The 15,083-nt window shown below is 37.3% G+C and overlaps 1 protein-coding gene across 2 annotated transcripts in view; it reads left to right on the top strand.

Moving 5' to 3' along the window:
* Positions 1-14,442, top strand: part of LOC126355139 (alanine aminotransferase 1-like) — a 76,539-nt gene extending 62,097 nt beyond the window's left edge. The window contains exons 8-12 of one of the 2 annotated variants that reach the window (XM_050005325.1): positions 10,300-10,420; positions 10,544-10,665; positions 12,643-12,828; positions 13,471-13,619; positions 14,052-14,442. In XM_050005325.1, coding sequence (XP_049861282.1) covers positions 10,300-10,420; positions 10,544-10,665; positions 12,643-12,828; positions 13,471-13,619; positions 14,052-14,142 — 669 coding nt within the window. In that variant the 3' untranslated portion in view covers positions 14,143-14,442. The remainder of the gene's footprint in view (positions 1-10,299; positions 10,421-10,543; positions 10,666-12,642; positions 12,829-13,470; positions 13,620-14,051) is intronic. The other variant, XM_050005326.1, reaches the window with a different exon arrangement.
* Positions 14,443-15,083: the final 641 nt, after the last annotated feature.

A 15,083-nucleotide genomic window follows, 5' to 3' on the forward strand; every position in this document is an offset into this window, starting at 1 on the left:
CTGCCTAACTGGTATAAGAACTGTAGGATTTTCAGGTGCATATATTCTGGTGGGACTACCCAGGGACACCATTGATCCATGGTTAGTAAGATAATTCTATCCACCAGAATACTTACACAGGTGCAAGTAATTCTACAATGGTTTTGAGCCTCAACTGGGAATGCCGTCCAACCAGCCCTGTTGTGTGTACCACCATGCTTGTTGTAAAATGATGTCTTTGGTCATGGCCATGGCCACATTGGGTACCATGATGGAAAAAGTATCTCCTGCCTTTTGAGCCTCTTCGTCCAACTGGGAGCACAAAACCTCATCTTGGTAGAACTCTGTGTTCAGGTCTGTTGGAAGATGGGACAGGGTGTCAGCGGCATGCTGAGTGGTATTGCTGAAGGAAATTCTGTAATTGTACCTGCTAAGGAAGAGTGCCCAATGCTGGAGTCAGTGGGCAGTCCTCTCAGGTACCTTTGCTGCAGGACTGTAAGTCTCCAGACAGGTGCTGTTTTCCAATGTTACTCTTTCTTTTCTTGTTTTTTTCTTATTTCCCCCTGTAGCAGTTTGCCTCCTTTGTTTCTTTATTTGTTGTCCTTGGCATCGACATACTGGCTGAAAAAATAGGGGATGGACATACAGTACTATCTTCTGAAAATGATGTAGCCAACAGATGCCCAGTTGCATTTCACAGTCTTTTATTTTCATTTTTCACAACCCCCAATAATACACAGTTATATATGACGAGTGCACTATTGTTCATCTTTTGATAAGCCTCATTACTAGTTTGCAGGCCCACATCCACATACTGCTACAATAGTTTCCTGTTGAACATCAACACACAATAAAAACATAACCACATAATTCACAGTTCTTGAAGAATAAACAGGTACGTATGGAAACAGACAATGTCATTGCTTTTACACACGGCCTATTGGTGTAACACTTATTTCACTGTTAAGTCGATGCATTGTTGTTGTTCTAACCAACACAGGTTCCTCATCTGAAACTCAGCTGTAGAGTGACTGTATTGTGACTAAACATCAGGACCTTATATATCATCACAATAATAGGTACTTAAACTACACATTGTTTAAATTTAAATTAACAGAAATTACAATTAAAACTTAACTCATTAAATTAACTGAATACATTGAAAAAATGGTTCTTTTTAATAGTTTCTTCTACAACAAGGGTTAAGCCAAATTATTTGTTTAAATCATGAAATTTACATATATAGTTATGCAAACAATACTTCTGACAAAACTGTTAATTACTTTGGAATTAATGAAGGGCTGGTTTTGCTAACATGTTTCCAACTAAAGCCAAATAGATACTTTAAGAATACTAGCATTTTGTCTTGCAAATGTTTATAATTAGTACAGAATTTATATAGGAATATAATAGAGGGAAACATTCCATGTGGGAAAAATATATCTAAAAACAAAGATGATGGGACTTACCAAACAAAAGCACTGGCAGGCCGATAGACACACAAACAAACACACAAAATTCTAGCTTTCTTCAGGAAACAGGGAAGGAGAGGGAAAGACAAAAGGATGTGGGTTTTAAGGGAGAGGGTAAGGAGTCATTCCAATCCCGGGAGTGGAAAGACTTACCTTAGGGGGAAAAAAAGGACAGGTGTACACACACACACACACACTCTCTCTCTCTCTCTCTCTCTCTCTCTCTCTCTCTCTCTCTCTCTCTCTCTCTCTCTCTCTCTCTCCACACACACACACACACACACACACACACACAAGCAGACATTTGTAAAGGCAAAGAGTTTACTCTCCAAGAGAAATGTCTGCTTGTGTCTGTGTATGTGCGGATGGATATGTGTGTGTGTGAGCGAGTGTACACCTGTCCTTTTTCCCCCCTAAGGTAAGTCTTTCCACTCCCGGGATTGGAATGACTCCTTACCCTCTCCCTTAAAACCCACATCCTTTCGTCTTTCCCTCTCCTTCCCTCTTTCCTGAAGAAGCAACTGTTGGTTGCGAAAGCTAGAATTTTGTGTGTATGTTTGTGTGTCTATTGACCTGCCAGCGCTTTTGTTTGGTAAGCCCCATCATCTTTGTTTTTAGATATATAGAATTTATATATGTTTATACGTCAACAATAGAATTTAAGTTACAAAACAATTACTGATTTCTCCCTATAATGAAAGATACTAACTATGAATGGCCAAAATAAATTAGAAAATCAATTACATACATAACACTAGGCACAAAATTAGATATGGTGCTATTTGCTTTAAAACTGAGGGCCAACCTTTCTCTTTTATGAAAATGCAGATTATACTTATGTATGTTAATGGTGATTAGTTAAAATTGAAAAAAACGAATATTAAGGGGGCAGATGGGAAAACAAGAGGGACAGTAAAAATATCCCAGCTTGCTTCATCACACCCTTCTTGTAATAATCAAAGGTATTGCCCACTCACTTGCAGACATGGTTTCAGTTACATCCAAGACTGTCATTGTCTACCTCATTCTTGACGGCATCCCACAGTGTGATGGGCACGGGTCATCCATGGAAGAAGCAAGGGCGTGCTGATTTCCTTAATGTAATGTGTACTGTTAAGTTTCTGGTTTCCAAGTCCCAAACCAGTACTTGTTCTAAGACCAGGTGGACCAAGCAATTGATGACAAATGTGAAAGGTGAAAAAGCATCAAGGATGAATAGACTTTCTATATCTGTGTTGTGAACCACAAGGAAGGTGAGATGTCATATGACTTTTTAGTATATCACCGCAATTGTGAGTTATCCTTTGAGTGGAATGTGTTGTTTGTTATATGCCACTCAGCAGTGAGCTGTGGATTGAAAGGGTGGTGCACCTAGCTGGAGATACTTTTCAGTGCTTAGGAGGGGCACACAAGCACCAGTGTCAACCTGTAGCTGAACTTGTTTACAGTGCAACTTGAGTGTGATGAATAGTTTCTTAGGTAATATCACTGTGGTGTGAGAATCTGATGTAATCACATTGATATCCATCAGTTCCTATCAAAATGAGATTTTATTGTCCAGAGTATGGCAGACCGATGTGGGATGTCCTTCCTTTCATCACACCTCACACTGTAAGAACCTGTCATGGCCACCTACACTGGCATGTGTTTCAAAACAGGACAGGCACTGCAGATACAAGTGCTGGTCAGGGAGCCTGTTGGCAACATTGGCTCCCTCTCCTTGATCTGACACAATGATAACCACTTCACTCCAGTATTCTAATCAACGGCCCACAGCCTGGGAAATTTTGAAGGATTCAGCCCATGTTAGAACATAATACAAAGAAGGGTCCTCAAATTGTAGAGCTTTCTGATGCACCTCCTTATCCAGAGCCACCTGAATGATAGTGTTCCTGATCATTTACACTGCATATGATTCCTTATATTCACTGGAGTCATGAAACAGCATTTCCTACTGAGTCCCTGCAGTTCAGCTGCCCATGTGCAGTGTGACTGATTAGGCTGTTAACAACACTGATAAAAAATTCCACACGGGATGCAATGATGTGATAGTGTTGGTGAAAGTAGGTACCTAAGAGAGTACACATTTTGTCAAATGTCAGGTGTAACAGTTCAGGGAGGTAAGTCAGTTGGCACAAAACCTGGTATGTACTCGGTCAGATACATGCCAGAAAAAGCTGTATCCATTACTCGGAATGCATCAAAGTCCTGCCAATGGTGCTTATGTATGCTTACTGCTCTTCTGCCATCTCGTCGTAAGTTGGACAGCGTGGCTTCCTGATGTTTTGTGTCCTTCTACCTGCTGTTGCAGAACTTGCTGTAGCATGACTTCCATCAACACACCCAGTAAGGTAGCCTGTTGCACAGGGTCCATGATTACATAACAAATAAAGTATATTTAATGATCTCACAGGACTGCAGTTCACAACATATACAATGTATGGTGTAGCCATGAGGCAAGCCAGGTACAGTACAGTTCTAGCTAGTGCAGCAAATAGCATGATGAGCAGGCTGTGGGGTGCCTCCCCCCTGGAGGCTGTACTTCACAACAGTGGACACAGAGTGACTGTTGCATCATATGTGCCATTTGCGTGACTATGACCAATGTCGGAGATGTTGACTGTTCCCCAATGTTTAGGTGGTAGCCCAGTGGGTTACCATTGATCCTTATTGTTATATTCAGTTAATCATTTCTGAGTGTCAATAATATTGTGATGGTAACACACACCAATATTTTGTACACTGAATTTATGTTACTTTAAAATATTTATTTATCAAGAAAATCTTTGCAGTGTGTTGTAAAGTCCTAATTCAACTCTTTGCAATGTTTTCACCTACAATTATTGATACCTATTAAGTTGATTACAGGAGTTAGCTTTATTTTCATTGACCTAATTTTAATATAAATAACACTGGGTCATGACCCCACAATACTAGCAGTGCAACAAAAATTTCACTATAATAGTTACAGGTTAATAGCAGTTACTGTTTGTATTAAACATAAGCCGTTTTGCTCACCCATTAAAAAGCTAATGCTCTATTCATCATGCTGGTTTTTATATAGATGGCACATAAAAATCAGCCATGTGCAGTGTGACTGATTAGGCTGTTAACAACACTGATAAAAAATTCCACACGGGATGCAATGATGTGATAGTGTTGGTGAAAGTAGGTACCTAAGAGAGTACACATTTTGTCAAATGTCAGGTGTAACAGTTCAGGGAGGTGGGTCAGTTGGCACAAAACCTGGTATGTACTCGGTCAGATCCATGCCAGAAAAAGCTGTATCCATTACTCGGAATGCAGCAAAGTCCTGCCAATGGTCCTTATGTATGCTTACTGCTCTTCTGCCATCTCGTCGTAAGTTAGACAGCGTGGCTTCCTGATGATTGTGTCCTTCTAACTGCTGTTGCAGAACTTGCTGTAGCATGACTTCTATCAACACACCCAGTAAGGTAGCCTGTTGCACAGGGTCCATGATTACATAACAAATAAAGTATATTTAATGATCTCACAGGACTGCAGTTCACAACATATACAATGTATGGTGTAGCCACGAGGCAAGCCAGGTACAGTACAGTTCTAGCTAGTGCAGCAAATAGCATGATGAGCAGGCTGTGGGGTGCCTCCCCCCTGGAGGCTGTACTTCACAACAGTGGACACAGAGTGCCTGTTGCATCATATGTGCCATTTGTGTGACTATGACCAATGTCGGAGATGTCGACTGTTCCCCAATGTTTAGGTGGTAGCCCAGTGGGTTACCATTGATCCTTATTGTTATATTCAGTTAATCATTTCTGAGTGTCAATAATATTGTGATGGTAACACACACCAATATTTTGTACACTGAATTTATGTTACTTTAAAATATTTATTTATCAAGAAAATCTTTGCAGTGTGTTGTAAAGTCCTAATTCAACTCTTTGCAATGTTTTCACCTACAATTATTGATACCTATTAAGTTGATTACAGGAGTTAGCTTTATTTTCATTGACCTAATTTTAATATAAATAACACTGGGTCATGACCCCACAATACTAGCAGTGCAACAAAAATTTCACTATAATAGTTACAGGTTAATAGCAGTTACTGTTTGTATTAAACATAAGCCGTTTTGCTCACCCTTTAAAAAGCTAATGCTCTATTCATCATGCTGGTTTTTATATATATGGCACATAAAAATCAGCCATGTGCAGTGTGACTGATTAGGCTGTTAACAACACTGATAAAAAATTCCACACGGGATGCAATAATGTGGTAGTGTTGGTGAAAGTAGGTACCTAAGAGAGTACACATTTTGTCAAATGTCAGGTGTAACAGTTCAGGGAGGTGGGTCAGTTGGCACAAAACCTGGTATGTACTCGGTCAGATCCATGCCAGAAAAAGCTGTATCCATTACTCGGAATGCAGCAAAGTCCTGCCAGTGGTGCTTATGTATGCTTACTGCTCTTCTGCCATCTCATCGTAAGTTAGACAGCGTGGCTTCCTGATGTTTTGTGTCCTTCTAACTGCTGTTGCAGAACTTGCTGTAGCATGACTTCCATCAACACACCCAGTAAGGTAGCCTGTTGCACAGGGTCCATGATTACATAACAAATAAAGTATATTTAATGATCTCACAGGACTGCAGTTCACAACATATACAATGTATGGTGTAGCCACGAGGCAAGCCAGGTACAGTACAGTTCTAGCTAGTGCAGCAAATAGCATGATGAGCAGGCTGTGGGGTGCCTCCCCCCTGGAGGCTGTACTTCACAACAGTGGACACAGAGTGCCTGTTGCATCATATGTGCCATTTGCTCGACTATGACCAATGTCGGAGATGTCGACTGTTCCCCAATGTTTAGGTGGTAGCCCAGTGGGTTACCATTGATCCTTATTGTTATATTCAGTTAATCATTTCTGAGTGTCAATAATATTGTGATGGTAACACACACCAATATTTTGTACACTGAATTTATGTTACTTTAAATTATTTATTTATCAAGAAAATCTTTGCAGTGTGTTGTAAAGTCCTAATTCAACTCTTTGCAATGTTTTCACCTACAATTATTGATACCTATTAAGTTGATTACAGGAGTTAGCTTATGTATGCTTACTGCTCTTCTGCCATCTCATCGTAAGTTGGACAGCGTGGCTTCCTGATGTTTTGTGTCCTTCTAACTGCTGTTGCAGAACTTGCTGTAGCATGACTTCCATCAACACACCCAGTAAGGTAGCCTGTTGCAAAGGGTCCATGATTACATAACAAATAAAGTATATTTAATGATCTCACAGGACTGCAGTTCACAACATATACAATGTATGGTGTAGCCATGAGGCAAGCCAGGTACAGTACAGTTCTAGCTAGTGCAGCAAATAGCATGATGAGCAGGCTGTGGGGTGCCTCCCCCTGGAGGCTGTACTTCACAACAGTGGACACAGAGTGACTGTTGCATCATATGTGCCATTTGCGTGACTATGACCAATGTCGGAGATGTTGACTGTTCCCCAATGTTTAGGTGGTAGCCCAGTGGGTTACCATTGATCCTTATTGTTATATTCAGTTAATCATTTCTGAGTGTCAATAATATTGTGATGGTAACACACACCAATATTTTGTACACTGAATTTATGTTACTTTAAAATATTTATTTATCAAGAAAATCATTGCAGTGTGTTGTAAAGTCCTAATTCAATTCTTTGCAATGTTTTCACCTACAATTATTGATACCTATTAAGTTGATTACAGGAGTTAGCTTTATTTTCATTGACCTAATTTTAATATAAATAACACTGGGTCATGACCCCACAATACTAGCAGTGCAACAAAAATTTCACTATAATAGTTACAGGTTAATAGCAGTTACTGTTTGTATTAAACATAAGCCGTTTTGCTCACCCATTAAAAAGCTAATGCTCTATTCATCATGCTGGTTTTTATATATATGGCACATAAAAATCAGCACACACTGAAAAATCTGAGGCAATAAAGCCATTTCATCTCTTTAGACATTTGTAAAACTCGCACAAAAAGAGTTAAAATCCATGAAATAAAAATGAAATACTAACATAGTCCCCACTGCCCCATGGGGAAGCGCTCACACTGACAGACTTCTTTGTCTATAACAGAGCTTGTTTTGTGATTTGGTGTGGATGGTGATGGGAACACTTGACTTCTTAGGACTAGTGGATCTGCCAGCTCAGTCAACCTATTTGTGCAACTCCAAATCTCAAATATCTTTTCCAACTGGGATTCTCTCTAGCTGCTAATTTTTTCTATACTAGATAGTTGTTTCAATAATATACTTTCTAAGTTTGGAGCCTATAATAATGTCTTTTACAAAATTTTAATAGCACTATTCACAGCCTTTCTCCTCCGAATTTGCCATTTCCTCAACTCTGTACGAAGCAATGTTACATTTATTATCTTGTAAATCTACATATAGATCTACACTTTGAAAACCACTGTGAAGTTCAAGGCAGAGAGTGCATCCCATTTTACCAGTTATTAGGTTTTTTCCCCTATTCCATTCACATATGGAGCGTGGAGAGACAGACTGCTTAAATGCTTCCTTCCATGCTGTAATTAATCTCATCTTGTCCTCATGATATCTACAGAAGTGGATATTTAGAGGATTGTAGTATAATTCTAGAGTCATCATTTAAACCCCATACTTGAAACTCTGTAAGTAGGTTTTCTCGGGATACTGTAGCTTCATTAATTCATAACAGGAACTTCTAACATATCTCTAAGGTGGTAGATAATCTGCAACACTTCAGCTTATTTTGGGCCAGAATTTATATTTTCACCAGTAACTCAATAAATAATAATTAGTAGCATAACAGAAACTTCAGAGTGGTGAATTTATGATATAATTCATTTGCTATCTGAATTTCAGGTTTGTAGGTTTTATATCCCATTACTCTAAAAATTACAAAAAACATTGGTTTCCACTGAAACCATTACATAAATCTCTGCCAAACTCAGAATTTGGAATTTTTATTACCTCTGAACAATTTTGGCTACAATTTGGATTATATTAATTATTATGTCTTTTTGAGTGTTTTTGCACAATCTCTACTTTCATGCTTGATCAGGCAGTTCACAACCTCAGCAGAGTAGATGAGGGGAAAGGGGGGTGGGGGTGGGGGACTCTCTGGCACTCTGTGCACATGCAGTGATCAAAAGAATTCACTCACTTCCCAAACAAATATTGCAATGTTTGATCTTGTCAACTCCGCAGCTGTTAATGATAGTGAGTGAATGACACAATCAGCCATACATGCTTTTTTTATTTTAGTTTCATAACTAGTTTAAGGCTACCATATCCATCTTCAGATGACTAAAATTTTTTGACCAAAAGCACATTGGGTGCTCCACAATAAGTTCCAGTAGATGGCAATTTGTTTTGTATGTGCTCCGTGTGATTTTCTAACTCAATGTATACGTAGTAATGCTATAATTTTCTTGTTTTATTCACTGATGGCTTATGGCATCATGTTCTGGGGCAATTCACAATTGAGTATTCATACTGCAGAAGTATGTAATAAAAATAATATCTGGTATCCAGAATGAGATAATAATATCGGGTATCCACTCTTAGTTTCTTTTGGATGAGCCTTTAACCAGACGTACATATTAATAGTCACACAAAGCATCTACTCCTTATGAAGTTAATTATGAACATGGAGGAAACTTAAACTGTATGTCACTTCGCCTTAGATTTTTACAAACTTTGCCGCTTTCTAAGCCACATGACATCCACTTATCCAGTGATGTCAAGAAACTAACTCACAATAAAATGAAGATCTGAAAGAGACTTGCATTTTTTCCAGAAAAACATGCAATGGAAACTGTATTAAATATTCATCTTGCAAATTGTGAAAATCCCATGTTCCAGGAATTTGTAGAGATTCACTATAAGAGTGTGATTTTTGCCCTCAGTGAGAAACCAGTTAATAACGCCTACCAGTTTTCTGAAAGGAAATTCTCAAGGGGAGGCACTTCATTGATTTTATGGTACTTTCAATCTATCCAGTGTTTAATGTAATATTTTGTTTATACGTACAACAGAGAAAATCTACTCACCAAATGACGGGAGATGAAAACACAGAAAGACATAAAACTGTTAGCTTTTGCAAACAAGGACTATTGCTCCTGGCAGAACAGAAGAAAGAGTTAGAGATAAACAGAAGTACATAGCTTTAGTGTGCAGGAAAGGCTGTAGGGAAAGTTGCCCTTGATTGAAAATCAAGAGAAATTTAGCAGACAAAAAGAGATATCTTGCCTACTTAACTTCCCCTGCTTAAGGGTTCACATATAGTGCATGCTTCAGCAAAGAAGTTTTACTTGGTACAATGTATGTAACTTTGGAATAAAGCTAACAACTGCAGCTTTGTGGCAGATGAATACACTTTGCTGGGACTACAGTCCTGCAGCTTGGCTGGGGTGAGAGGTCATATGTATGCCTTGATGCAAAACATAATAAACAGATAAATTTCTTGAGGCAAATGTGATTTCAGTTTTAATATTTTTTAAGTAAAGATCTGTTTGAATTTTCAAATATTCATAACAGATTGCACGTTTTAAAACATATTTCATCTATACAAGTATATTACTACAGTCAGTGTCTGTTACATTTAAAACAACTAAGAGTAAATTAAGAGGGAGAATGATGCAGGTTTTAACATTCACTGCTGGAATGGCTTCATTACAATAAACTGAAATGATAAATACCCTTTTTGTATATAAGAACTATAATAACCAGGAGACTGCCATTTTATATTGCATTCTTAACATTCTATACATGTGTGAAGAACATGCTACTTTTCTTTGCAGTTGCAGTTGTAATGTGTTTCTCCTTAGGTGTACCAGGACAATGTGTATGCAGAAGAAAGTAAATTCTATTCATTTAAAAAGGTTATGATGGAAATGGGACCACCATATAGTGAGATGGAGCTGGCCTCTTTCATGTCTGCATCAAAAGGTGAAATGTATATTCAGTTAGACATAGTTTTGTTTGTCATGGATTTTAGTACTGAAAGTACAAAATAATACCTCAACTAACTTTAATAGTATTAGTGTTGTTAGGGCATGTTGTTTATTACAGGATACATGGGTGAGTGTGGACTACGAGGAGGATACTGTGAGGTGATCAACCTAGATCCAGACGTGAAAGAAATGTGCTTGAAAGGCTTTTGTGTCCTGTCAGGTGCTACTCTTCCAGGACAGGTACTCTCCCTTACTTAAAAAGAAAAAGTTTTTGAGTGCTAACTGATTTTATTTTACAGTAATTGCGTGATGAAATACTTTTTAATTTATGTACAAGAACATAATTTAATGCGAGATCATATTTAATACCACAGATTACTGGATATACAATTGTTTATGCTATCCCTCATGGGAAGCAGAAAGCTAAATGGGTGTTAAATACTTAATCAACTTTCATTTGTAGATTCTGAGCCCACAATGTGCTTTTATACTTAAAAACAGGAAATGAATACAGTTCAGTATTTTTGGATTAATATTTGTTGCTAGTTTCTGTTATTTACCTTCTTTCTGCTTCTTTTTAGGTAATTTTTGTCTGATATATACTAAATGTGGCAATTATTATTAAGAAAACAATATTACTCGTCAAATGTATAGCTAAAAATGGATTGTTACGTGTCCACTATTTTGTTGTTGTGTATGGTGAACTTTTTGTATCAATTTCACAAAGAGAAAGTAAGTCTGGCAAGTACTTACCTTCATACTGCACAGAAAAGAGCACTAACATCTTTCGTGTATCATTCTTCAATCTATCAAACAATGGAAAATCCAGGACAGAACAATGACAATATTATGAAAAGGATAGATTGCTACTCACCATACAATGGAATTGTTGAGTCACAGACAGGCACAATGAAAAGACTGATAAATAAGTAAGCTTTTGGTCAAAAAGCCCTCTTCTGAGTTTGTTTTGTCTAATTCAGAAAAAGGCTTTTCGGCTGAAAGCTTACTTGTTTAGCAGTCTTTCTGTTATGCCCAGCTGTGACTCAACATTTCCACTATAAGGTGAGTAACAATCTATGCTTTTCATAATATTGTCATTCATCAATCTATTTCAATCACTTCTACAAGTGTATCAACGAGACTCCTATTGGGACTGTGTATCTTAAACTTGTAAGCTCAGAACTGCAGATTCATCAATAAATTGCGTGAAACATAATGGAAATTAAATAGAGCGAGATGTAGGTGTTTACACATTATAATTAAAGGTTTATCAAGTTAATTGTTCTTTTATTTAGAACTTCATCAAAAATGTCACTCAGCAGTTTCTTAGTTTCAGTTTAACATCAGCATCTTTCAGGTTTGGGGTGGTCACAGCTTTACATTTACAGATTAATATGCAAATAGTAACAAGTGTAAACCTGCCAAATAAAACACAAATTTTAAGTAAGTAGTATAAAAGCTCACTAGTACCTCATTGTAAGAACAATTTTTTTTACAGTAATAATTACTGAAGCAATAGATAATTATATTTAATGGTCACACAATGACATATTTTCATAAAATATGATAATCGATTTCTAAATTTATTTTGCAAGTACATAGATTTCTGCACATGAAATTGTCACAGCCTGACTGTTTAACAAGAAATTTTTTTTAAATTTTAGCTTAGTATGTAAGATAAAACTGTACTCAATCCAAAGGTTCAACACTATACCACTTTAATTTGCATAATCATTTTGGAAGCAGAATTGTTTTCTCTTTCTAACCTACCATGAATGATTGACCCAGCCAGTTATAAGGGGACCTAGAGTTTAATGTGGACTTCAAATCATGGTGCATCTAAGCATTTTCTACGTGCAAATTTTTGCCAAATGTAAAAGAAGAGATAACTGGAAGAAAAGATCCTACAACTGTCAGAATGTTGAACATCAGACTTGTATATCTTTAGTCTGATGCCTAGCCACTAAGTCATTGAGCCACATGTTAGTGTATGTTTTACTTTGACAATGGACTCATCACTTCATTTAAAATGATGCTCATATTTAATTAGCAGTATGCTGTAATGATTAGTCTCTCTCTCTCTCTCTCTCTCTCTCTCTCACACACACACACACACACACACACACACACACACTCTTTCTCTTTCTCTCTTTTTTTAAGGGTGGTTCATTTGCGTGTGTGTGTGTGTGTGTGTATATATTGTGATTTTGTGTACAGGTTGCAATCGACTGCATAGTCAAACCACCTCAGCCAGGAGCTCCATCATACAAGCAGTATGCTGTAGAAAAAGAGGCTATTTTAAACTCACTTAGTGTAAGAGCAAAGATTGTTGTAGAAACATTCAACAGCCTGAAGGGGATGTCCTGCAACAAAGTGCAAGGCGCCATGTATGCATTCCCGCAGGTAAAACTCCAACACTCTTAAAATATGTGGCAACTGGAAAATATGTTTTATAGTGTTTACCACTTGCTCTTTTTATAGCATAAGCACATACATGAGCTTGGAAATGTAGTAAAATATTTCTACTATCAAATGTCTCTCTACACTGCGTCAGTCAGATACATGTGAGTGAGGTAGACCTTTCCTCATTTTTGGTCATGGTTCCCTTTCTGGAATTTTTCTTATTGTAGTAGTGATAAAATACTATGCCTAGCATTGTAGAAACCATTATGTAGTGAATGCCATGTTGCACTGTTGGTTTGAAAATGAGTGATTAAATTATTGGAGGCCCATAGTTGGGGTTAGCTGCAATTCCTCGGAGGACAACAGTTGAAATACATAGTAAAGCACATCTCTTGTTTACTGTCATAGATGATTGGTGAAGATCACTAAGCACTGAAGTAAAGAAGTCAGTGTATGTTATCTTTATGCTGCTCCATTCCCTATTGCAACCTGTTTGCTGAATGGAGCCAGCTTTCTCCAACCCTTTTCCTCCCTATTCAGATAGCAAGTGTATCTCCTTTACTCTGTAGTGAAACAGCCAATTTTTACTCTTTTATTCTTCTTTATTTATTGTTCATGTCCTGTTATCAACTTTAATTTCAGTTACATCTTCCACCCAATGCTATAAAGGCAGCTAAACAGAATAATTTACCACCAGATACATTTTATGCATTGGGATTACTGGAGGCAACTGGTATCTCTGTTGTACCAGGATCAGGATTCGGGCAAAAACCAGGAACTTATCATTTCAGGTATGAAATCAGTTATCAGTTCTGATATGAAATGTTGGATGTAAATTATGTATGTGGGAAGAGAGAAGTATTTACCTGCCAGTCACTGAAATAGGATTAATTACAGTATAGTTGCTACATGAGATGCAGAAATGATTAGAAAGCAATGACCACCTTCAGAGGTTTGGTGTAACTGAAATTTTATTCTTTTTAGCATCTGTTCATATTTCCCTTTTTCCTTGTTCATTCATGTTATTAGCAGACAGAATTTTTTAGAGAATGTGAAAGGTGTGAAATTCTACTCTGTTTTTCTAAGCAATTTAGTTTTTCATTTTCTTTGCATTTTTCACCATGTATCCATTGTTTAAAATTTGAACTAGAGGTATTTCATTAGTTTACTGGTGCATTATAGATTCTTGGAAGGTTAACAGTCATGCATGTTTACTTTTCCAGAACTACTATTTTGCCTCAGCAAGATAAACTGAAGAGTATTATGAAGAAATTTAAGGCTTATCATGAAGAGTTTATGCAAAAGTATGAATAATATGCACATTAAGGAAAGTGTTCACAGATTTGGGTGGAGCAGTGTTTTATTATGGGCATATTTGTCTTCTGTTCCTTTGTCGAGTAAAAACTATAAAATACTTACACAAAATGAAACTTGTGGACAAATATTACTGTACTTCCTAAGGAGGCTGTGAAATTAATTTCTTAAATGATGTAATACTCACTTGTAGCTGTTACCTTTCTATTTCAGTTTTGAAATTTTGCCATTTGATTTGATGTTTTGTGTGCTGTATGTTACATTTATGTCATTAAAAATTATAGAAACAGTGGATCCACATTACAAGTAATTAATGTGAAATGAATATGACATGCAATCCATAATTTTTCATGTTATTTATTTGTGTTGTTACACTCAAAATTATCCAAGGATTTGACAGCAGCATTAGAGCTCTATTATACGAGGGCTATCCACAAAGTACATTACGTTTTGGAATTAAAAATAAATAAAGTATTGCAATTTTTTTTATTATATACAGATGAAAGCCACGCTTCAATACTACTTTTCTACATAGTTGCCATTTAAATTAAGGCACTTATCGTAGCGATGGACGAGCTTGGAAATTCCTTCGTCGTAAAATTCGGCCGCCTGCGCCTTCAACCACGTGGTTAATCAGTAAACAGGTAGAAATATGATTTTTGTGGATTTCCTGAAAAAGAGACACTACAGTAAACTCTCAAAGGTATTGCCAAGCTGTGCACAACCTCAGAAGAGCAATACAAAACAAGCACAGGGGAAAGTTGGGCTCAAAGATCTTGCCCGATTCATGACAACGCCCGGGCCCACAAGGCAAATGCCACTCATGAAGTTCTCGAATCTTTTAAGTGGGAGTTGTTTCCTCATCCGCCGTACAGTCCCAACCTGACACCGAGCAACTTCCACTTATTCCCAGCAATGAAGAAGTGGTTGGCTATGCAGCG

The sequence above is a fragment of the Schistocerca gregaria genome, chromosome 3 (assembly GCF_023897955.1).
Source record: "Schistocerca gregaria isolate iqSchGreg1 chromosome 3, iqSchGreg1.2, whole genome shotgun sequence".
Lineage (NCBI taxonomy): Eukaryota > Metazoa > Arthropoda > Insecta > Orthoptera > Acrididae > Schistocerca > Schistocerca gregaria.